A 25,418-nucleotide genomic window follows, 5' to 3' on the forward strand; every position below is an offset into this window, starting at 1 on the left:
GCTTGCCTCGCAGCATCCACAGACAGTGTTTACTTACCTTGTCCCTGGATCCAGCGATGCCACCGCGCTGTGTGAGCGAGCGGGTGCTCGCTCGATTCACACAGCGTCCTCCTGTGCCGCCGATCTCCGTTCCCTGCGACGTTACGACGCACGGGAGCGGAGAACGGCGCCAAATTCAAAAACGTAAACAAACACAATACACACAGTATACTGTAATCTTATAGATTACAGTACTGTATGTAAAAAATACACACCCCCCTTGTCCCTAGTGGTCTGCCCAGTGCACTACATGTACTTTTATATAATAAAAACTGTTCTTTCTCCCTGCAAACTGTAGATTGTCCATAGAAACCAAAAGTGTCTTTTTATGTCAAAAATGGTTTTAGAGCAGCTAGAAAACAGCGATAATAAATTATAATCACTTGCAGAATTGTGCGATAGCGATTTGTGGGGAAATCCGTCATAAAAAAATAAAAGTAATGACAGCCACAATTCTGCAACTGAGCAAATTTCAGTGATTTTGAGTTGATTACATTATTGAATAATTTTTATTATAATTATATTATTATTTGTTATAATTATTTATAATTATTTATTATATTATAATTTATAATTTTGTTTTAAAAAAAAATGTCATACCCTGGATGCCTACAAGACTTTTGTTTGGTCAGATTTAAGTGAGTTATTCCTAAAAATGACAGGCCTACAGTATAAAACGCCAAATTTCCTTGCAAATAATGGTACCGCTTTCAGCACCTTTTTTCTGAAAGAATCATACCGCCAGGGAGGTTAACATTACAGAAAAGGTTTTTAATATTTTACCATTTTAGTATCAAACTGCTCCAATTGTGTGTCATTGAATGCACACTTGTCTTGTATGTCATTTTCTATGGGATGTTGGTTATGCTTTGAAACTTACAGAATTATTTTAGATGTGTAACACATGGTCACATGTAATGCATTGTTTGCATAAAGTAAAAAAAAACACAAGGAAAAATATAACATCTAATTTCCTGTTCTAGTATTGATTTAGACATCTGGCAGGAACTGAGAGAATTTTCACTTCTTATTTTGAGTCCTTGTGCCAGTTTTGTTAAGTGTGTAAGAGCAATATTCCTGGAAAATAGTTTGGACAGCTAAGGTGACAGAGTCATCTGTCTTCTATGCTGACAATTTAAGTTGCTGGCGATTTGTTTTATATAAATAATTACAAAATGTGAACCGCATACTACCTGTTTTGTTTTACTTTCTGATTGCATTGATATTTTTAGACATCATTTCCGTCATGTAGGGAATTATTGTAACAAAGGCGCCATTATCCTGATGATCTTCGAGATGCAAAAAGTTATGCATAATGCTTAATCAGCAATTACGGTCAGTGCTTTTGGGGATCCATAAAAGGAATAGAGTTATCTGGTCTCTATAGACATAAGATGATCATTAGCTGACTACCCCCATTATAGCCTGTTGTGGAGACGCTCATAGGCTCATTGACCAGTGCAGGTACCTACTGGCCAAATGAACAAAGGAGACTACATAAACAGCTCTATAGAAGCATGCATCCTTATGGACCACCTGTCTATCTAAAGAATTCTCATTAGGTAGTTGGATGCTGTAATTGCTATTTCTGTGGGGAACTTGAGGCTTTATTAAGGTCCTTCAGAGCTGTATACCCATAATTTCAAGACACAATATAACAATCATTGGTATATATCTGCATTGTTTGTTTATGAGTCCATTAGGTGTGCAATTTCTCATAGTTTGACTTATGCCAGTATCCAAGACTGGCACCAGCAGTTCTGAAAGTAGAGTTGTCCAACAAAATTAGACACATATATTTAATTAAAATTCAGAAACATTCAGAAACATTAGTTGGAAAAAAATTGCAGTTAGCGAAGCTGGTGTGTGATTAGCTTATTATTATATTATATGGAAAACATGTTAAATGTGATAGAAAACAAGTCTGTCATGCACTGAATTTTTAGCACATGATACCATTTTGTGGTAAAGGTTATTTTAGCACTTTGTGACTCTTAATTAAATGAGACTTGTATTTGAGAAGTGTATGCAAATCTATGGATTTCTCTTGTTTGCTTAATTTTGGTCTGTTAATTATACCACTGGAACATTTTGGTATAACTGATAAGTGCAGAAAAATGTCAGATGATACAAAAAGCTAGTGCTGTCCAGTCCTGTGTACTTCCCGTCCTAGGGTGCTGTTCCTCTATATGTACAGTACAGTGAGTGAGCCATTTCATCATAGGACAGGAAGTGTATTATTGGCAAGATCAGCACTATATCACATTTTTATTCCTGGATTTAGATTCACTTTAGCTTACAGTACTGTGTCCAAGTTTTTTTAGAAATTCTGTACTGTGACTGCCCCTTTTATAGGAATAGGGAATATTTACAATGTTCTCTGTGCATACAATTGTCCACAATGCAGAGCTGCACCAGATTTTTAACTCTCCAGTTTTAGTAAATCAACCCCTTGGTTTACCAGCAGCAGATCGAATTTGATCTCTGGAGTAGTGGAGTGCAGACAAGTAAAATCTGACAGATATTCTCCTAGAATTTTTAAAATAATTCCTTCTTTAATTAGTATGTTACAATAAAAGTAAATGTGGATCCAAATTTATTGCTGGCCAGTGCTGGTCATGATTAACATAATACAATGTACCTCAAAGCGATATTAAATATAATTGTGACTAATAAAAGATTGTGATCTCGATTCAACTCCCCACTCAATCTTAATCCAGCATTTCCACGATTTATGTAACAAGTGCAGAGCAGTTCCCTGCTGACTGCTGTCAGAAAAAAAAAGCAGCCGGCAATGTTTATCAACAACATTGCTCAGTGCTGAAAGAGCGATAAAAAGAAACATTGGGGTCAATTACGAAAGGCAAATCCACTTTGCACTACAAGTGCAAACTACGAGTACAAAGTGCACTTGAAATTGCACTTGGAAGTGCAGTCGCTGTAGATCCGAGGGAGACATGCAAGGAACATAAAAAGTTTTTTTTTAGCTTGCACATGATTGGATAATAAAATCAGTAGAGCTTCCCCTCATTTCAGATCTATCCCTCATATTTACAGTGACTCCACTTCCAAGTGCACTTTCAGTGCAATTTCAAGTGCACTTTGCACTTGTAGTGCAAAGTGGATTTGCCTTTCGTAAGTAACCCCCATTGTATCTTTCTGTTCATTTACAGTTCAAAGGGATGAACTTCGATCTGCAAATTAAGTCAGTTAAAAAGCAACCTTGTCAAGTAAAAAAAATAACACTTAATTTACTCAATTTAGCCTTATTAACTCCTTATTCTCCTTCTCCATTTAATTATTGTTTTCCTACTGATTTTTTTTTGTATTTACTTCTATTTTAAAAACTATTACAAATAAAAACTTTTTTTTCGTTTGCTTTGGTCATTAATATTTTAACACCTTTAACATATATTTACAACTTTCACATCAAAAAAAGCTCAGGATTAAAAAAATAATCATTATTTCACTTACAAAAATAACTTTTCAATGCTTTGTGCTATTGCTGACACCTGAAGTGCGAACAAAAAAGTTGTGTTAGGTATCAGTAATTGGTATCGGCGAGTACTAAAGTACAGTACTAAAAACAATGCATTATTTTTCATTACATTTCTTTAAATTTGATTGAAGCAAAGAGTATTATGTCCTAATTTATTGCCATATTTTTTTAATAACCTAATGTTTAGGGGTTGTAAATCTTTCAAATAAAAAAGTCCTTCAGAATGGTGAGAAAATCGTGATCTTTATTCCAAGCAAAAAATATGTGATTCTCATTTTATCCAGAATCGTGCAGCTTGACTAGATGAGAAGTTTTAGGTGGAAGTGACCATTAACTTACCTAGTCCACTTAAAGTGGAAGTAAACCCATCGATTGAACAGTTGCATTTGCAGCACGTGCCAGGAATGTAACTGTTACATTGGATGTGCTGTCAAACCATCCAATGGCTGGGGTCATAACTGATCACATGTGCAGCATCATGGCAGCTTCCTTGGCCAAAAACGATAGGAGGGTTTACTTCCACTTTAAGCTGGCCATTCACTGGTAGAATTTCCTTTTAAAATGTTTGCTTTTAGAACGTTTGATTTTCAAATGGTTAGTGGGGTCAAAGCAAATATAGATTTTGGTCAGTGATGAGAAAATTTGAAGGAACAGGATAAGCTTAGTGAATGAGGTTAAACCATGTTAACTTCCATCATTTAATAATGTGCAAGCAAAATTATTATTTTTTTCCCCTAGCACACAAGTGGGTAATCTTTGCAAAGTGAAATTTTACAACATTCAATAAGCTAGGGGAACATTCCCTTGCAAAGTGAACAGCCTTTAGTAAATCAATCTATTTATATAATTAATGGCAGGCATGGGTTGGCCATACACTATACAATTTTCTTGTTCAACTTTCCTTTAGATTTATTAAAACCATATAATAGAAGGTCAAACCTAAACCCTTTCAATTGTATTGCAATCAGGCAGGCTCTTGAACTACATAGTTGAAGCATAATCTACAGGAAATTGAATAAGAAAATTGTATAGTGCAGCCCTCAAAAATCCATTCGCCTGCTCGCGTTTTGCAAGTGGATTTTTCGAGGGCTGGAGAGTGTGGGGCTGCCTGGGAGCAGGGGGCAAACACCGTCGGCAAGTCTGGATGGTATGGGCGCTGTTTTCCCAGTGATCGTAGGGGGAGAGAGAGGAGAGCCGCCACCACCACCTGGCTGATTAGAGTGATGGGGAACATAACAGCTTTCATTTCAATAGCTGTGTGTTCCCCTCTGCACGTCGTCATATACAGCCTCTCCCCCTTGTCCAGGGAACTTTGATAGGCAGATCACCCATCTCAGGATTGGCCGGGTGATCTGTCTATAAAAGTGCCCGGACAAGGGGGAGGGGCTGTATATGACGGCGCACGGTGGGGAACACAGAGCTATTGAAATGAAAGCTGTTATGTTCCCCGGCGCTCTAATCAACCAGGCGGCAGCAGCTCTCCTCTCTCTTCCCCATCACAGGTAGGCTGATTGGGGGACACAGGCTGCATGGGAGACACAGGTTGCACTGGGGGGGAGACACGGGCTGCAATGGGGGGGGGACATAGGCTGTTCTGGGGGGGGGACACAGGCTGAACTGACAGACACAGGCTGCACTGGCGGACACAGGCAGCAATGGTGGACATGGATAAAGTTGTTGTTAATATTTATTTTTATAACTTAATTCTGCATAAAACATTTAAGTGCAACTTCATGAGATAATTTATGAGGGTGTGTTTAGGGGCGGAATTAGGGGCAGGGCAGGGCAACTGGTGGCGAGTAACCTTTGAGGCCTGGCTAGTAGCTCAGGACTTGAGATTTTGAGCCCCGGTATAGTGTATGGCCAGGCTAAGTCACAAGACAAAAAATGTGTCTATAAAGTTATAGAGACCAAGAGAGATGGTGCTCAGGCAAAATTAATAAGCCAATGGGTCAAGACAGGTGGCAATCACAGTAATAACAAACAAAAAAAACAGAAGATTACCTTGTAATTAGGATATCAAGCAATAGTTTGGCCATACAATAGTAGAATTTTGTTAGAAATTTTTCCTTTTCAGAACATTTATTTGATCTTCACATAGGTAATGGTGTCAAAATGATGATCGTATAGTGATGAAAAAAAAACAAGGAGGGTGGAAATTTTTCTCGAATGAACAATACAGTGAATGTTGTTTTTATTTGGGAATTCCCATTGATTCCAAAATGTTAAAAGCAAACACAAATTTGAAGTACTTTCAAGCAACAATTGTCAAGTCTCTGATGGCATTATTGAATGTACTGACAGGAATTTATGTATGAAAATCTAACAACGTATAGCAAGCTTTCCCAAGTGGAAGACACTGGCATATAAAGCATCTGTGAGGACAGAGCACTAGTTGCTGCACACAGTGAATAGAGCTTCTGGTTCATTACAATGAGTCTGTTCTATTGCTTGCACAGCACCATTCTTTATCCTCGTTTAGTATTTTAGCTGTGCAGTTATATTTAGCTATAGAAAGGAAACAGAAGCTTTGCATTACATACTTTGCCAGCCTTTTCTACTTCTAGCACCCCCTAGGTTTTGCATAGCACAGTGTTTGTCATATGCAGGACATTTTTATATATATATAGCCTTCCTGACCTATATATGCTTTCCTCATCAAATACTATAATTTATCCTTAATTAAATCAAGGCTTCAAATACTCTTCCCTTGTAAAGCCCATAGTGAAAATAATAAATTGACAAGATTTTAAGTGGCATGCTCTGCTCTCTGTCATTTTTTGACTTTTATGCCCACCTTTGCTCCCACAGATCTAAACATTTATACTAATATTAGGATTTTCATAAACTGTGTGTCTAGAGTATATATAAAGACAAACAGAGCAGAACAGTTTATGGACTAGTTTGACTAAGTGATTACAGTAGGGTTTCCTTACTATCCCTTTTCCATAGTGATTGTATGTAGTTTCCCTGAAATAACTTTGGAATCCTAAATAGCAAGGTGCCACATTCCTAAATAAATAATAAAAAAGAATTGTGTGAGTCTGTGCATGGAGGAAATTGTGACGTCCTACTTTATTTTATAGTCCTCACAGTAAGATGGTGCATTGATTATCAATCTTTCTTAAAAAAGAACGGTCTGCTTTGCTTCATAGCCACCCCTCAGTTAAAGCATAACTTAAGGCCAAACTTAAAAAAAAGGAAAACAAACAGAGGACGCACCAGCCTTGTGCATTACTTTTAATCACTTTAATATATAAAGAATTACGATTCTTAATCACAAACAAGTATTGAGTTAAGCATATAATGTACAGTCCATTAATTGCATCATCCAGCAAGATCAGCTGGCCAGGCACATATGCACAAAAGGGACATATATTCCTACTCTTATATGAACTGGATACTTGCTGTGTGTGTTTATACATGTATACAAAAATGTAGGAGGTTTCATATTGCTACTAAGAATATATGTCCCTTTTGTGTATATGTGTGTATACAAACAAGCAATTGCATTAGCCCTCCCACAAAAGGGAGGGCCTTTAATCACATGGGCCAATTTGTTAATCCCAGTTACCCTATAAAGACCATCTACCGGCAAATTTAGCTCTGAAGAAGAGTGGGACACCCTTGAAACGCGTCAGTGGCTTTTGAACTACACATCCCACTAATGTAACTGGCCAGCTGATCTTGCTGGATGATTTAATTGATGGACTGTACATTAAATGCTTGACTCAATAATCATTTACGAGTATGAATTTTTATCATTTATACATTAATATATATACCGGATGTGGTGCACCCTCTGTTTGTTTTCCTTTTTAGAGTTTTTTTCTGGGTTTCTCCTGACCTGTTATGAGTGGCAGCACAGCTGGTGTGGTTTGATTAGTAAAGACTGCCTGGTACCATTCCTTCCGATCTACCGCATAACCATTTCTCAATCACGGGAGTTTTTTTGGGCTTTTTTCTGTACTTTTTTTTAGCTTTGAATAGAGTAGTAAGGGGTTAGAACCATTGTTAGGTATTTATTGCTGTCTGTGTTCATGATTTGCTGTCTCTAATTGTCCTGATCACTAATGCCACTAGGAATACAAGTGATATTAAACCCAAAATGTTGGGTTGTTACCAGAACAGAAATACAGTTGACCCCCGCAAAGTCACAGTTCAAAGTTTGCCGTCTCGGTCGTTCGTGTAATTTTCTTCTCCGGCAAATGCAGCCCCACATCACCAAATCATAACAGTCTACCGATTGTAGCTATCTCGAGTATTTCGCTGACTGTTTTTAATTTTGTTCTTCTTAAAGCCCTAAGATGCCGCCCAAACAGCCTGCACCTTCGGACACCTAACTGACACTTTTGACACTTTTTGGAGACCAGTGACACTAATAAAGTGATCAGTCCTGAAAAATATGTATTAATGACACTGGCAGGGTAGGGGTTAACATCAGGCGCGATAAAAGGGTTAAATATGTTCCCTGGGAGTGATTACTAACTGTGGGGAATGTGCGTTGACTGGGGGAATTAAAAAAAACGTGTTCCTGCTTAGAAGTAACACAGGATCAGCACATTTCCCTCTCACAGAACGGCGGCCTGTCTTATTCACAAAGTCAGACCGCCATTCTGCCTTTCTCACTCTTGAGACCACTTCATTCTGCACTCTTGTGACCCATATTCAGCTGAGTTAAAGCCCAATGGGTTAAAGCCCAATGTCAGGGTGGGTTAAAGCCCATTGTCACCTGACGTCACTTAGCTAATCCAGACTCTTATGCCCCATACACACGACCATTTTTCCCATTGGAAAAACTCAGATAAGAGCTTTTCGTCTGGAATCCCGACCATGTGTATGCTCCATCAGACTTTTTCCCTTAGGAAAACTGCCGGATAAAAAAGAGAGCAGGATCTCTTTTTTCACGTCAGGAAAAAATCCTAGCGGGAAAACCGTTTGTATGTTTTTCCAACGCGCAAAAAAAACGCATGCTCGGAAACAAATCGACGCTTGCTCAGAAGCATAGAACTTAATTTCGGCTCATCGTAGTCTTTTACGTCACCGTCACCACATTCTTGGCAGTCAAAAGTTCACCGAACTTTTGTGTGACCGTGTGTATGCAAGGCAGGCTTGAGAGGAAATCCGTAAAAAAAAAACATCAGTTTTTTCCCAACGGGAAAATCGCTGGTGTGTACGGGGCACAAGAGATCCTGACTTTAAAGCAGATCTTCACCCCTTTCCATATCATGATCGCTCCTCTACACCCCACCTATGGTTCTTTTACTTTTTTATGAATTTGTCCACCCCCCCCCCAAATCTAAGAACTGGTAAGCTGCAATTACATTTTTGTTCTTTTATTTAAAGACTCTTTAACTTCTACTTTATAAAAAGTCTTTAATCTGCACATTGTAAATGGACTTTATCATGCTACGGACCAACCTTGTTGAATTTTAAGTATCTATGAAACGCTTCGTGCTGGCTTATAACAATTCTGAAAAGCAAATGTGATTTTGTCTCCGCAGTAGAAGCAAAGGTCCAAATGGGCATTAACTGTCGTCTATGTGAAGTAAACATTTAAGCATGGTAATCTAATGGGAATGATTTAAGGAATAAAAATGGATTATGTCTCCCTGATTAAACGCTGTAAACAACACTTTAGGAAATTTGTATTACACAAGCACTGTGGGAGAGGATGTTAATGGATAAATGAATCTGTTCTGACTAGAGTACATTGAACATTGGTGCCACTGTATGATAATAATCGATTGTGCACAGAAAGTTTACTCATCACATTTACAGAAAAAAGAGTTTACAAGCAAAATCATAGTAGTAACTTGAACGCTAAATCGGTGTACTTAAAGTGGGATTCCGGGCATAGTTTTTTTTTTTTTGCAATCCACAATACAATACATTAAATATTCTTGTACAATTATCAAAAAAACACGATCGGTACATAAAACAGTGTAAACACTTACCTAATATCTTCTCAGCGATCTTGTGGCCGTTTCCATGTTAGCTGTGGGCATGAGAAGCCCAGTTCCTGGTCTTCCTTGATTTCCCTAGAGAGGTGCATGCTGGGATTTTTAGGCACAGTAATGCCCAGAGACTCCTGGGAAATGAGTGTCATCATTTCATAGGAGGCCTAGTAACAGCCATATACAAAGTGAGGTAAAAAAACATTTTTTTTATATTTATTTATTTTTTACATTAAAGGCAAGCTGTTAATAAAAAGTTTGTTTTAAGGGTGGAACTCCGCTTTAATATCTACATTAATTTCTATAGTACAAACATATACAGCAGGTATGATCCTGTGTTAATATTTGCTAAATTACAGATGGTTTTAATCCTTAAGAATGTCTATATTTAAAGAAAAAAACACATTTGTTATTTTACCATACCCAAGGACAACAAGAAGTATAACCTCTACCTTATATTTACCAGTGCTTTGGGGTATATTATCAATGGCCGAAACTAGTGTAATTATTACCCAGATTACTTTAAGCCTGTCTGCAGTCTGCACTGCAAGAACAAGGAATGTACCCTGGTTTTGTTTAATTGAAAATCTTCAGTGCTAGGTACCTTAAACAATGATTTCACGATTGCAGCTTAAAAAGTCGAGCTTACAAATTCTTGAATGCAGTCTATGCTTGCGTGCATTTAGCTAAGTCCTACCCAACTTCTGTCTCATATGATTTTTTACAGACAATTGTGGAAAATAGTTATGTGAATATTTAGGGCAAATTTACAGGGCCTGTGTAAAGCCCACTCCTGACCACTTTATACATGCCTCTCCAGCACTCTCTATTTGCTCTTTTCTCTGCCCCTTCATCAGATGACAATGCTTGGGCTGAGTGCTTGGTATTAAGCCTGGTACACACTATGCTTTGTTTCTGTTCAACCCAGAGGGTTGAAGGAAATAAAACTGTCAGCTCCAGGCAAAGTCGCTGTGCTAACGATCCAACATTAGTACAGCGATCTCTCCTGCTGAGCTTTTGTGTTCTGACATTGGCTGAGAGCACTAATCGGGAGTCAGTCGGCTGCTGGTTCTCTAGCATGCATGTCCAACAGAAGCCAGCCAAATAGCCAGCTTCTGTCGGCTCCTGTTGACACACATACAGGCTGAATGTTGACCGTTTTTTTATTGAACCGGCAATGACGCTCGGCATTCAGCCTGTGTGTGTGGGACTTTAAGCTCAAGCATTGTAGCATGGAGCATTTTGCAGTAACAGCCACTTGGAAGTGTAGGTTCAGGTGGTCGGGAGTAGGTTCTACATAGATTCTGAGCAAGATGATAGGGTCTTTTTAAGAATCATAGTAATATTAATGTAAAATATGTGGGCATGAATCCTTTATTTGTCTCTTGTGTGTACTTATATGTCATATCTAATCCTCATAAACCGTAATCAAACATGTTAATGGTGGCATTGCAAAGCTGGCAGGAGCAGTAGTTACAGAGAAAGCTGTAATTACGACCAGTAAAGTCTGCATTATACTCTGGTTTTCCTTTATTCTGCTTTTATGAATGCTTTCCTGTGTTAGCCAGTGAAAGAGAACATTAGTCGAATTTGGTGAATTACTGCACCATTTAGCTGTGACTAAAGCTACAACTATTTTGTTTGTCACATAACATTAATCCAGCCTTGTTTATATTAGTGTTTATGGTCTGGGTTTATTAAGGTACCCAGCCATGGTCTTTTATGCTTGTATGTTTTAGGTAACCACAGTGGCTGATATAAACAGGAAGCAACAATTACAGAAAAGTTATTCTGCAACACTTTGGCTTCTAGGCTGCACCGTATTTAGGTACATCTGATTACAGTAAAATATCTTCCTTCAGCTGAAAATACTTTGGCCACAACGTTACCCACAAGATGTTCCAAAGCATCTTTATTCTCAATTATTTTATTCCTGATCATTTCTACTGCTATCTGTAAGGATTCTAAGAGCAAGCTCATCCTAAAAGTATGAAATAAATGTATGCAATCAATGCCGTATTCTACATGTCTTGTGGATTCTTCACTCACTTACACAGATACTCACTCATGTATGCCCAGTTTTACAAGCACATAATGATACCGGTTTAGCCAGGTGATGTGGCCAGTACAAAGCCAACAAAATAATGCCTCCCTTCCCATATATCATTTATAAAGTAGGGCAATCAATTAGGAGGTAGGAGTGTAAGGCCTCGTACACACGATAGGTTAAACAGAGGACAACGGTCTGATGGACCGTTTTCATCGGTCTAAACCGATCGTGTGTGGGCCCCATAGGTTATTTAACCATCGGTTAAAAAAAAAGCCAACTTGCTTTAAATTTAACCGATGGATTCCTAACCGATAGGTCAAAACCGATCGTTAGTAGGCACAACCATCGGTTAAAAATCCACGCATGCTCAGAATCAAGTCGATGCATGCTTGGAAGCATTGAACTTCGTTTTTTTCAGCACATCATTGTGTTTTACGTCACCGCGTTCTGACAAGATCGTTTTTTTAACCGGTGGTGTGTAGGCGCGATGGACCATCAGTCAGCTTTATCGGTTAACCGATGAAAACGGTCCATCAGACCATTCTCATCGGATGGACCGATCGTGTGTACGCGGCTTAAGGGGGCAACAGAGAGTGGGACCATTTTCCTAATGAAGAAGAAACTGGTGAGTGATGTAACTCATCAGTCCCTCAAAAAAGGAAATATCCATGTTGATATGTTGCCCTTTAATTTCAACACAGCATTATTGTTTCCACAATTTTCTTTTGATTGCATCGTTCTGAGGTTTTTGCCGCACCTGTGAGACTGATAACCCTGGTACAAGCCAACTGCACACATCCTTTCCTTGTCATGTTATTGTGTAAAGGTACATAGAGCCAGAATTGTATGATAAGAGGACACATAGGGTGAGAGGTCATGCTGTCTTCCTCTTCATTTACGTTGGAATTAGTCATAATATTTTTTGGCAGGTAAAAGGCAAATGTATTTTTTTCAGAACTGATGTAAAATGATATTAGGTTTTATGTGATTTAAAAGCAGTTGCTTTTTTAACACTATTGCTTTATTCTGTATTTGTAGGTACAACGTGGGAGAAATCATTTCGACACATAGGCTTTCAAAGGTATGTAACATATTATTGTTCTCATTATTAATAGTTTTCTTTTATTAAGAATTCAGCACAAAATCACTTGAATTCAACTAGACAGACATATCATTGACATTTATAGAGGAACAATACTCAGCTCAGCTACAACGATGCAGCATCCTTGAGCTCCCCACCTGACCGCTGACATCATCAGGCGGCCAGCTTCCTGGTCTTGATCGCCACCTGCTGTCGCCAGGCAGGGATGATGTCACTCCTGCACATGCACTGGAATTCAGTCAGATTCAGCATTGCCGAATTTGTACAGTGAGCTGTGTGTGAACAGCTCACTCTACAAGGGCAGACAGGCAGGTAAGTAGTTTTAATGCAGAAAAGACAAAGCATATCTCTTCTGCATTAAAAATCCTGCCTGTGTACACCCATTTTAATAATTTAGCCTATAGTTCCACTTTAAGGTAGACATAGAAAATTTACAGACGTAATAAGCTGAAAGGAGAAGTTCACTTTAAGACAAATAGCACTTATCTTTTTTGCTCTTCTTCCTTGACCCTATCTAACTCACCTTACCCCTCTACAGATGCATACTTACCTCAATTGGATGGCCTTGGCCTCTGGTGTTCGTTTACATCCATCACTGCAAGTCTTTATGTCTTAGGCCCCCTTCACATGATAGACCGCTCGGATCCGCCTATCCTCTTTTCAGGCACATCCGAGCGGGTCACCCATTGACTGCTATGGGCAGGTGGAGATGTGTCCGCTGACACCCGCCTGCCATCTGATCCAATGAGATCTGCTCAAAACATACAGATGGCGATACATTCTCTGTTTGCTGGTCGGTCCGGCACTTACCCCATCTAGGCAGGTAGCGCATGGCGGGCAGCGTGCAGCGGCTCCGTGTCCTCTCCTCCATTGATCGCTTCCAGCGTGTGACTCCTCCCCTCCTCTTAGGAATCCAATATGATTGACTGTCCTTTCAGCCAATCGGGTGAAGGGTGTCAAAATCCGCTTCCTGATTGGCCGGGAGGTGGATCAGTGTTCCAATAGCGATTATTCATTTGCTGTTGTAACACACCTGGGTGGGCTGCAAGCCCATTCTCTACACCCCGAGCCAACCCTATTTTGAAGCCTATTAGAGCCTCTAGCTCTAATCAGTGCTTCAAAAAAATACCCCCGCCATTGGAATCCATGCTCCCAGCATCCTGAAAGGGGCCTGGTCTGATGAGTCTCAATTTCAGCTGCAACATTCAGATGGTCAGAACAACATGAAAGCATGGATTCATCCTGCCTTGTATAAACGGTTCAGGCTGGTGGTAGTGTAATGGTGTGGGGGATATTACCCTTTTGGGCCCTTTAGTACTAATTGAGCATCATTTAAATGCCACAGAGTCCATGTCCATCCTTTTTATGGCTACAGTGTCCCCATCTTCTTATGGCTCTGTCCAGCAGTTTTTTTGAACATGACAATGAGTTTACTGTACTCCAATGTCCTCCACAGTCACCAGTTCTCAATCCAATATGGGTTTAGTAACACTTTAAGGCAGTTCTAAAAGGGAAGGGGGGTCCAACCCAGTACTAGCAAGGTGTACCTCATAAAGTGGCCAGTGAGTGTATATACTGTATATTCCCTACAATACACTTTAAATTGCCCTCTGTATTAATTGTTTGAAGTAGACACAAGTTCACTGGGCTAGGTTAAAAAAATCCTTTTAGTTAATCGATCAAAAATGATTTAATAGACTGAATCTAATCCATATTTCTAAAACAACACCTGGGATCTTGTACTTTCCACAAAAGCAGGGATAAACAAATCACTGGGTCAGGCAAATTTAACACTCTGCCAGACTTGTGTTCCTTCCGTCATCTGTTTGATGCAGTTTCAAAGAAAGTGACCCCAAAGAATCCAAAGTGGTCAGGTGTAATTTGTTCCAGAGTACAGGGCGTAAATGTGAAAGTTTGTGTTGCTGATATTTTGGCATTGTCTACTCCATGCATTTGCAGCATTCAGCAAGTTTTTAATCTACTGACAATTACAATAGGTGCCTGTGAAGTGATTTCCCTATATCCCCAGTCATCATATTGAAACTAAAAAAGTAAAACTGTATGCCTGCTCCAAAAAAAAGATATATTATAGAAGAGAACATACTATATACTATAAAAGAAATATGAAGCAAAGACAATTGTTTACTGCAGGTTGCTTCCAAGCCTATACAAATAAAGCTATTTCTTTATCTTCAGTTTTTTTAGAACACATATATAAGTGAGAGTTGTTTTAGGGTACAGGAACACTTATAATGAAGTGCATTCTTATGAACCTTCCTCGAGTAATGACTCCTCAGCTACATCTAAGCTATTCTACTATTGCAATTTTGACTGTATACGCAATGTGTTAACCCTTTTCTTCTCATTAAATAAAAAACAAAATAAGTGCACCCAGTATAAATACAGATACGGTTCATGTTCTCTGCTACCATGGGCTTGAGGTGAATTCTCAGGTTTAGGATTCATGGTTCAAGGCAAATGTTGTACAGAATTGGGAGAGCACGGGAACGTTTTGAAAACCATTGTACCATGTACTGGATAGTCTTTAAACTATGGCCAACAGACTAATGCCACGTACACACGATCAGACATTCTGACCAAAAAAACGTGGATTTTTTTCAAACGGAACGTTAGCTCAAACTTGTCTTGTATACACACGGTCACACAAATGTTGTCGGAAATTCCGACCGTCAAGAATGCGGTGACGTACAACACTGCAACGAGCCGAGAAAAAGGAAGTTCAATGATTCCAAGCATGCGTCAAATTGTTTCCGAGCATGCGTAGGATTTTTGTACGTTGGAAGTGCATACACATGATCCGAATTTCCGACAAGAACTTTTGTTGTCGGAAAAATTGAGAACCAGCTCTCAAACACTTGTTGTCGGGAATTCCGACAGCAAATGACCGATGGAGCATATACATGGTCGAAATATCCGACCAAAAGCTCACATCAAACATTTGTTGTCGGAAATTTCGATTGTGTGTACGTGGCATTAGAATGACTAATGAATGAGCATTTGCAAAAGCTAGCTCCTTCACTATAAAAGGAGGCACAAAACAGCCACAGTGCTAGTAATTTAGAAACTATTGTAGGGAAAGCATAAGAAAAGGTGGATAACTGCATAGGGAGAGATAAGGGTTAGTCAGGAAATTGTACTTGAATTCTGATTTCTAGCTCTTTGGACAAGCAACCACTTTTACGCCTTTATTATTGAGGGCATTTGTTCTCTCATTTTATTTGTGGTTGATTTGAGGTCTATTGTCACTTTCAGCTGCTTTCTTGTCCATAGCAAACTTTTTTTTTTTTGCTGCAAGACTTCCTTTAAATTGATTTTTGTTTCAAGTGATGGTATTTTGAGGTTTTCATTTATTTTGGGGGTATATTGTCTTTTTGTTTTCTGTTGATATGGCCTCTATTTTATGTTAAACTATTTATTTTCTATTTACTGCAAGCCTTCCTTGTGAAAATAAAAACAAGCTTTTATTTCAGAGTTGGTATTTTGGGGTTTTCATTTCTGTTGCAGGTTTTTAATTAATTTTATGTTGTTAGTGCTTTTCACCTTGCGGTGCCTAAAGACATCTGTTCTGCATAGTTTTTAAGGAAACAAACAGTGTGCACCTAACCTCCTCATATTATGTCACTCACATTCAATACACCCCTCCCCCCATTCCCATGTATAAAATAAAAGCTAGGTATACACCAATTGGTTAGACCAATTATCCCCAAATAAAACTGTCCTGCTGCTAACCAAGTTTACACTGCTGTAATATCTTGAGTATTTCTACTTTCAGTGTTGCCCTGCAACCTCTTCCCACTGTAGGGTATTTAAAAATATGTGTTTTCATTGGCACATATACCAATGGGAGTGCATAGCTTTCCATAGATTTTTTTTTTTTTTTACAGTAGTGTGCCTATTAGCTCTAAAAATGACCAATGTAACAAAATCTCCCCTGTAATACATTTTTATGTGATTATTATTGTTAAATTATGAACACAAATCAATGGACCCTTGGTGAATGTAACCCGGGTAGATATGCTCATCACTAGTCACATAAATTTAATAAATCAAAATGAAACTAGATAGCGTTGATATTTGTGTGAGATTTTATTAATTGCACTATTTTGGAGCAATACATTGAAGTCAATTAGTAAGGTAAAATTAAGATAGTTTTTGGTGGATTTAAAAGAACTTTAAAAGCTTTAAAAATTGAATATATAAAATTTAAAGTCACAGTAAACAAATGATGATATAATGAACCATAAATGTGAATGCAAAGAACACTAAATTAAATAAACATAAAAACCTACTCTAAATGACGTCTATGGGGCCAAAAATGGAACTGCAGGCATCTGAGCGCTCATATATGAACAGTCACCTTTGTAATTCATGGATTTTGGATGTTGTCAGGTGTGAACATTTGTGACCCAGTTGTGTTTCAGGGTTGAACTTTTCCATTTTAAACAACCTTTTAAAATTGTATTTCCTCTTATATTCTGTTCAACTACAAGGGTAGTCAGATTGGATGAGGGGATCGGGTAACAAACCCTGGGACTTTAAACGGTGTCAAAATATAAATGGATCAAAGAGTAATAATGTAGATAAAAATATAATTTATTGGAGAATACAATATATCAAAAAATTGAAACATAACAATGATGATCCTTGTAGTCATACAGCGGCTTGGATGGAACAAGCAACACCCAGACCTGTTAGAAAGTGCCCGACATGTTTCGCTACAAGCTTCATCAGGAGCATATAAACAGGGAAGGCTACAAGGTAAACAAAAAACAGCATAAATATTTATACATTTGAATCATTGGCGTGTCAGCAATATTACAGTGACAAGCAATTAGAAAGTTTGAACAATAGATAGTGATGATCAGTCATAAAGGTTAAGGGGGAAGAACAGTTGGATAATGTCAAATATTCATGAATAATACATAGATCACAAAAAAACCATATATGAATAAAAGTGATCAAGAACAGACTTACCACGCAAGATCAAAGATCATCAAATAATAAAAGAATATATATTAAAACTACGCATACAGAGTCATAGTTCATAGCCACATTTGGCCTGTAGACATAGAGCCACACTGGAACCAGTCCATACAGGGATTGTCAAAAAAATGCTGCAGTACAAAAGAGAGGATAAATAGAATTAGATATATGTGAGGTATATAGGGTGTATACAGCATGTATATCCATAGACTTATAGACACACACATGTATAAACACGCAGGAAGATTTATGCAATGACCCTGTGCTTGCAGGGTACTGCGTCAGAAGTAGTGATGCTGTGTAAAAATATATATGTATTTAAAAAGGATTTTTTTCAAAAATACCTACTTAGGTTGATAGGGTCCGGTAATGAAACTGGCAACAATATATAGATGAATCCAGCACATAAATGGTTAACAACCACTGAACATTCGCAGGAAGAGATCCCCAATGTAGAAGACTGGTAATATAAAGAAAAAAAATATATATATATAAAGGTAAATTTTAGTAAAAGGGATCAATCAATAATGATATCAAAATATATAATTTAAATGATATTCTAAATAATGAAGGGTCCATAAGATGGAGAGCAGCAAGAGATGTGCAACACATACCTGATTGCTGAAATCGATTTGGCTAATGAGCAAGGATAGACCAACAGAAGGCAGTCTAGTGACCCTGGCAGGGCAGAGCCATTAATGGATCAGAGAAAGAAATCCCTTTATATACCTCCCAGAGCGGCGTGTGATGATGACGCTGGGAGTGGGCTAAGGAGGTGGGCAGTGATTGGTGCTGAGCTATGAAGGGGAAAACGGGGGGATAGAATGGAGCTCCCCTGTCCGGAATCGCCACTAGCGGTGAAGCAGACCCGATGCGTGCACGCCTGTGACAGATGGATGATGTCATAGAACGGCGCCGAGAGTAAAATGTCAGTTCGTCGACACCAAAAGGTGAACGGCGAAAAGAGAGAGTGACCACAGTGGTGGGCCAGTGGGGCATAGTAGGTGGAGGCCAGAGTGGGGGTGACCAGGCGATACCTCTAAAAATCCCCATCACTGGCAGATGGGCGGAGCCAACCTACAAAAGAGGAAACACCAAGGAAAATACCCTTAGGGATCACACAAACTGCAAGGACCGGGCCTAGTTCCCCACAGTAAAAGGTGCGCCCCTAGTGCCCATACAGCAGTATGACAAAGACATGGAGGGAGAGGAACCAGTGAGACAGGCACAGATACAGGCATGGCAAAGCGTATATGTATATATGGGTATAAAGAAAAAACCCAAAACGGCAATTACTGATAAATAAAGAGCAAACACATTTGTTGTGGTTATTGTGTCGGCTAGGGAGAAGTATAATGAATACAAAAATATATATATATATTTCTCCATGAAAAAAGAAAAGATGATCTTGACCAAAGAATTTTAGCAAGTCTGCTCTGTATATACATGTATACATTAAACAATACATTGAATATGAAAATGACTGATTTAACAATAAACAAATCTCTATATTAACCAAAGGACAAAGAAAAAAAGAAAGTGAAAAAAGAGAGAGAGAATGAATGAGGGGGGGGGGCAAGGAGGGGGGAAGGGGGGGGAAGGGGAGGCGAGGGGGGGGAGAAAAGGGGGGGGGAAAGGGGGAGGGCGAAAAAGGGGGGGGGAAAAGGGGGGGGGAAAGGGGGAGATGGAAAATGTGATAAACTATTTTTAAAGGAAGGGTTTGAAGCTGAACCCCTCATTCAAACCAGGGGGTTTGAGAGCCACTAGTTGGTGGATCCATTTAGCTTCTTTTTGCAATAGTAGCTTATCGTAATCGCCCCCTCGATCACCAGTGGGGACATGCTCCAGTGCAAAAAAATGCATGCATGTGCTGTCAAAATTATGGAACAGTCCCATATGTCTACTGATGGGAGTTTCCATCTTTTTCTTCCGCACCAGGGCAACATGGTCCCTGATGCAGTGGAAGAAGGGCCTCTTTGTCTTGCCGACATAAAATGCATTGCAGGAGCACTGCATGATATAGACAACACCTATTGATTGGCAGTTTGCTGCAAAATAAGGTTTGTATTTTCGTCCATTTGGGAGTATACATGTAGCTGACGCATGTATATATCTGCAAAATGCACATTTGTGACATGGGCGTGTACCCAGCAGACTCGCAGGGGTAGGTGTACGACTGGAGTGGTGACTCCTGACCAGCTTATCACGGAGCGAACTAGACCTATGAAAGGTGATTTGGGGGTGAGAACAAAGGTGTTTGGACACTAATTCATCACCCATAAGCAGATACCAATGTTTTTGAAGGATGGTCCTAATTTGTTGGTGGTGCCCCGAAAAACGGGTAATTACTATAGTGCCTGGATTTGATTTGACAGGTTTAGGGTCATGGAGTAAAGAGCCTCTGGTTTTTGTCTTTGCTCTGGCAAATGCCCTTTTAAGACATGGGTAGTCAGCTTTACGCTTCATTCAATTCTAGAATATATCTAAATAATAAAAACAAGTCCAAGGAAACCTGTGCATAGAGAAATATGGTGCTGTACTTGCTGGTCCCCTTCCAAGTTTAACATTTGCCAGGCTGTAATATTTTTAGTCCCTAAACTGCAATGAGTATGCAGATCCGAAAGTCAGAATGAAGTCACACCTGATCGTCATACTTTCAGGTCAGTGGCTTGGAAAGAACTGCCTTTGACTCCGTAGTATAGACTGACAACTAGCATTTTGGGAAGGAATTGTGAATGGCGAGATCTATATTCTCTCAAACAAGGTTTGCTTAAACAAGGTGTAATATACAAATCAGATGGATTTATGACATTCCAAAATCATGACCAGTATGTAGCCTTCATATACTCTACTTGTTCAGTTTGATATAACTCGTAGCAAAGTTGGAAAATAACGTTTTCAAATAGGCCCTGATTCAAGTTGCAGTGGCATTTTTGCCGGTGTCATGGTGTCATCATGCTAATATGACATGCGATAATACTGACTGAGGGGCCACTCTAGCATGCTTTAAGAAACTTGAAGGTGACTTTAATGTTGCTTAAAGCTTGATCTATTAGAGCTATTAAAACATGACATCTAAAATGTGGTGCAAAACCCTATTTTAATAATAACCAACCAAACACAAACATTTTTATTATACTCTCGTCCATCTTGCCTATAAAGTTCAACATAGAGCCTTGACTCATCACTTTTCCACAAACTCAATCCCATACGGAGTGTTGTTCTATTTTTTACAACCAACCAAACACATTCCTTTTAGGCAGTTTCCAGATTTTCACTGGCCAGTTTGCTCATGCCTACTTTCCATGACTGGTAAAGCCATCGTTGCAACATAAATTGAAGTAGAGAAAATGCTCAATCTGCCTCAATTTTATGCTCTGGACAATGGTCCAACATCTGTGGAAATTGCAGTATAAAGGAAGGGAATGTGCGCACGTCTACCTGACTCATTTTATATATTTTGGTCCTGCAAATATTTCAGAAGCAAAGTCTGCAACAAAAACATTGGGTTGTCAAATAGGAGTTTGCAGAGTAACAAAAAGCATTGGTGTTTAGTATGAGAAGTACACAACGTTCTTATTACTCAACCAGGCTACAAGAAAGCATCTATGTCTGGTATGAGGAGAGTCAAAGGAAGCACTCATGGAAAAGCTGTATTACAGTTCTAAACGTAGCCAGTAACTGCTAACAAATTCAGCTTCTCAGCGTCTTGTAGTCTGAGATTAATGCTTGATATACTCACCTCTTGCTGACACTTAGCAGGATACCGTTGTTTAAATATACTTTGAATCAGTTTAAAATAGCAGCTTTTTGCTTGTTGGTGTTAAATATTGAAGAGGAACTCCAGTCAAAACACAAGCTTTGGCAGTAGATGCACTATTTGTGTATACTTTTTTGTATCAGTTTGTTTAGTTTTTAAAAAGTGCTCATTGGCAGAAATTAGTAGTGCCGCAAGCCACTTTTTTGACCTACAACAATCACAACAGTCTATAAATACGCCAGCATTCATTGTGATATGGTAGATTACTATATATTATTAATTCAACATCTGGATGAAACTGGACACTTGATGCTTAACCGTCAGAACAGTGACTCTTAAGCCGCGTACACACGATCAGTCCATCCGATGAGAATGGTGTGATTGACCGTTTTCATCAGTTAACCGATGAAGCTGACTGATGGTCCGTCGCGCCTACACACCATCAGTTGAAAAAACGATCGTGTCAGAACGCGGTGACGTAAAACACAACGACGTGCTGAAAAAAACGAAGTTCAATGCTTCCATGCATGCATGGACTTGATTCTGAGCATGCCTGGCTTTTTAACCGATGGTTGTGCCTACTAACGATCGGTTTTGACCTATCGGTTAGGAATCCATCAGTTAAATTTAAAGCAAGTTGGCTTTTTTTTAACCGATGGTTAAATAACCTATGGGGCCCACACACGATCGGTTTTGACCGATGAAAACGGTCCATCAGACCGCTGTCCTCTGTTTAACCTATCATGTGTACGACATTGGACCATTTTCATCAGTCAAAACCGATCGTGTGTGGGCCCCATAGGTTATTTAACCATCGGTTAAAAAAAAGCTAACTTGCTTTAAATTTAACCAATGGATTCCTAACCGATAGGTCAAAACCGATCGTTAGTAGGCACAACCATCGGTTAAAAATCCACGCATTCTCAGAATCAAGTCGACACATGCTTGGAAGCATTGAAATTCGTTTTTCTCAGCACGTTCGTTGTGTTTTACGTCACCGCGTTCTGACACGATCGTTTTTTTAACCGATGGTGTGTAGGCGCAACGGACCATCAGTCAGCTTCATTGGTTAACCAATGACAATGGTCCATCAGACCGTTCTCATCGGATGGACTGATCGTGTGTACGCGGCTTTACAGAAATACCAAATCAAATAGGCAGACTTTATTTCCTCCAACTGATGATTTCTTTCAAGACAAAGTTAAAGCAGTATTAAACCAAAACCAAAAAGTAATTCATGAGACTTCCGTTTCCGGGGGGAAGTGAAGTGAGCATGGAGGAGTGAGCGCAGAGAAGGAGAGCCTAGCGAAGGTCCGTGGTGTACCTGGATAGGAGAGCAGCAAATAGGCACATATTCACCCGCCCTCTCTGATCTACAGACGGGAGCTTACAACCAGCAGTAGACGCAGCGGACGCTGCATCCGATGCCACGGAGAGGAAAGAGCACTGTGAGAAGTGCGGGAGGGTCTGTGCCTAGCCATTCATATATCACCCGGTATATGACGGTGAAGAGGAGCGACGCGAAGCAGGAGGACGCACGTAGAGGACACGCTACGAGGAGGGAGTCCCTAATAGAAAGCATCCGACAAGACGCTGCAGAGAGACTAGCGTCGGATACCTCAGCTACTGATACAGCTACAGCGGCGACAGGAAAGGTGAGCGGTGGACAAAAGCCGCTAGTAAGAACAAGCCTGACGGCATTGACTGCCCCAGCAGACAAAGCGGGAGGGGCTATACCTAGGCTGGAGGTCCAGGACGGGACAAGAAGTATCCCCATATCCCTTGAGGGCCAGAGGACAGCAGAGCTGACGGAGCGGACGAGTGAGCCCCCCCAACGCACGGCTGAGGTATTGTTGTCGGCTTTATCTATATTTCCTAACATACCAGAAGCATCAAGGAGGTCAGGGGGATTTATAATAGAATCTGCAGAGACATCTGCAGAACTATTGACAGCAAAGACACTAACACTAACAGAGACACCTTCCGTACTAACTATACCTGCTACTACACCTGTAACTATACTTGCTGCACCACCTATCTTAGCAGTTAAGGGGGGTAATAGCAATACAAGTTTTGCAATGGCTAAAGTAAATGCATACCCACGAGAGGAGGAGGGAGTGCAGCGTGATACACAGACCCTCGGTGACACAAGGAATATACATGGGATAGAAGCGACACCGGATATTAGTCAGCTAAGCAGGCTCATCCAGGCTCTCCCGACTAAGGAAGATATTCAGAAAATGTTATCGGTTATCACCAATACTTTGAAGGAAGAGATGGAGGAGGTCCGTGCAAAAGTGGTGATGGGTGAACAGAAAATGTGTATCTTGGAGAGTCAGCAAGGGGTGGTGGATGGTAGGTTGGCAGCCCTTGAGGAGAAATGTGGCAAGCAGCAACAACAAATGATCAGATTACAGTTAAAAGCTGAAGAGGCAGATAACAGAAGTAGGAGGAATAATGTACGTATAAAAGGGATCCCTGAAAGTTTTGAAGGCATGGCCATTAGGGAAGCGGTCTTATCTATCCTCAATAAAATCTTAAAAAAAAATCCAGAATCCCCAATGGAGCTGGATAGGATTCATAGGATCCCTACATTTCGGAACCCCGAACAGACTAGCCCCCGTGATGTACTATGTCGGATACATTTCTTCAGAATAAAAGAAGAAATTCTTAGAGAGGCATGGAAAGAAGGAAAGGTGTTATGGGAAGGGGTGAACATACAGTTATTCCCTGATTTGTGCTGGCAAACCAAAGCAAGACGTCGGTTGCTAAGACCACTACTGGAACATATACGTAGTCAAGATGCGGTATACAGTTGGGGCTATCCGTTATCCTTAAATATAAAAAGAGAAGGAAGAACTTTTAATCTAAGGGAGCCCTATCAGCTCCCAGCACTGTTTGAATTTTTGAGATCAACGCCAGTAGATGTCCCTAATTGGTTGGAGCTACCAGGTCCAGGGGAAAGAGACGCTAGATAAACAGATGGAAAGAGATGGACAGAGAGTGGACATAGGCCATAAGCCCAAGAGATAGAATGACGGACAAAGGAAAAGAAGAGAGAAGAGAAATATTTTTTTTTTTTTTTTTTTTTTTTTTTGGGAGCAATAGGGTAGAGCGCCCCCCTTGTTCTCTAGAAGAGAGAAAATTGTATTATCAATAGCCTCCAAGTAGGAGGGAGTCCCATATATCAACTTATAATCCATATCCTAAAAAAAAAGGGGAAAGAAAGGATATGCCAGTCTCGCTCTCCTTCTCTTTTTGGCGCCCGTTTGTGTTTTTTTTTTTTTTTCCTGGGCCCCTGTGTTTTTGGTATTTTCTCCTTTTTTTTTTTTTTTTGAGAATGGAGAATTGAGAAGAATTCCTTTTCAGATTTGGGTTAATAAACTTTCAGGGGCGGTTACAGGTGAAAGGTGCCAAAAGTATTACTCCCCTTTTTTTTTAGGCCCTTCTTTTGGGGAAGTTCAAATGTTCACATGCCGTTATAGGTCTATATATATATATTTTTTTTTTGATATTGCTCCGTATTCTTGGTATTTAATCTGTTTTTTTTTATGTGTATGGATATATATATATATATGTACCGGAAGGGCTTGATGCTAGATAGAATCTGCAATGATCAGATACCTGCCCCCATTACAGGGAGGGAGGGATATAGGTGGGCGTGCTTTTTGGGGGGGGGGGTTTGAAGAACCGGGGGGGAAAGTGGGTGTGTGGGTTGGTGGGGGATTATGGGGGGGGTAACTGAGGGGGTTGGTTATCACGGTAATATTATAACAACTAATGAGGTAATAATAAATAGAGATTGAATATTGTAAGGGGGGGAGGGAAGGGGTTTTTGATATTTGAAGTCCAATGTTTGACATTTTGGTTATTGGGGAGGATATATAAGAATAACGGAACACAATGTATCACTTGATATCACTTGATTTAATGACTAGTTAAAGTCACTTAATAGTATAATAAGATACGCACTAAGGGTCAACACATTTAGGTGTGTACAGGGTTAA

General features: G+C 39.7%; 1 protein-coding gene across 6 annotated transcripts in view; it reads left to right on the forward strand.

The window, feature by feature from the left end:
- The window catches only part of PIEZO2 (piezo type mechanosensitive ion channel component 2), a 432,615-nt gene that overhangs the window by 219,747 nt on the left and 187,450 nt on the right, over positions 1–25,418 (forward strand). For all 6 annotated transcript variants that reach the window (XM_040353951.1, XM_040353956.1, XM_040353950.1 and 3 more), the window contains exon 4: positions 12,584–12,626. In XM_040353951.1, the coding sequence (XP_040209885.1) occupies positions 12,584–12,626 (43 nt within the window). The remainder of the gene's footprint in view (positions 1–12,583; positions 12,627–25,418) is intronic.

Source organism: Rana temporaria, chromosome 5 (assembly GCF_905171775.1).
Source record: "Rana temporaria chromosome 5, aRanTem1.1, whole genome shotgun sequence".
Lineage (NCBI taxonomy): Eukaryota > Metazoa > Chordata > Amphibia > Anura > Ranidae > Rana > Rana temporaria.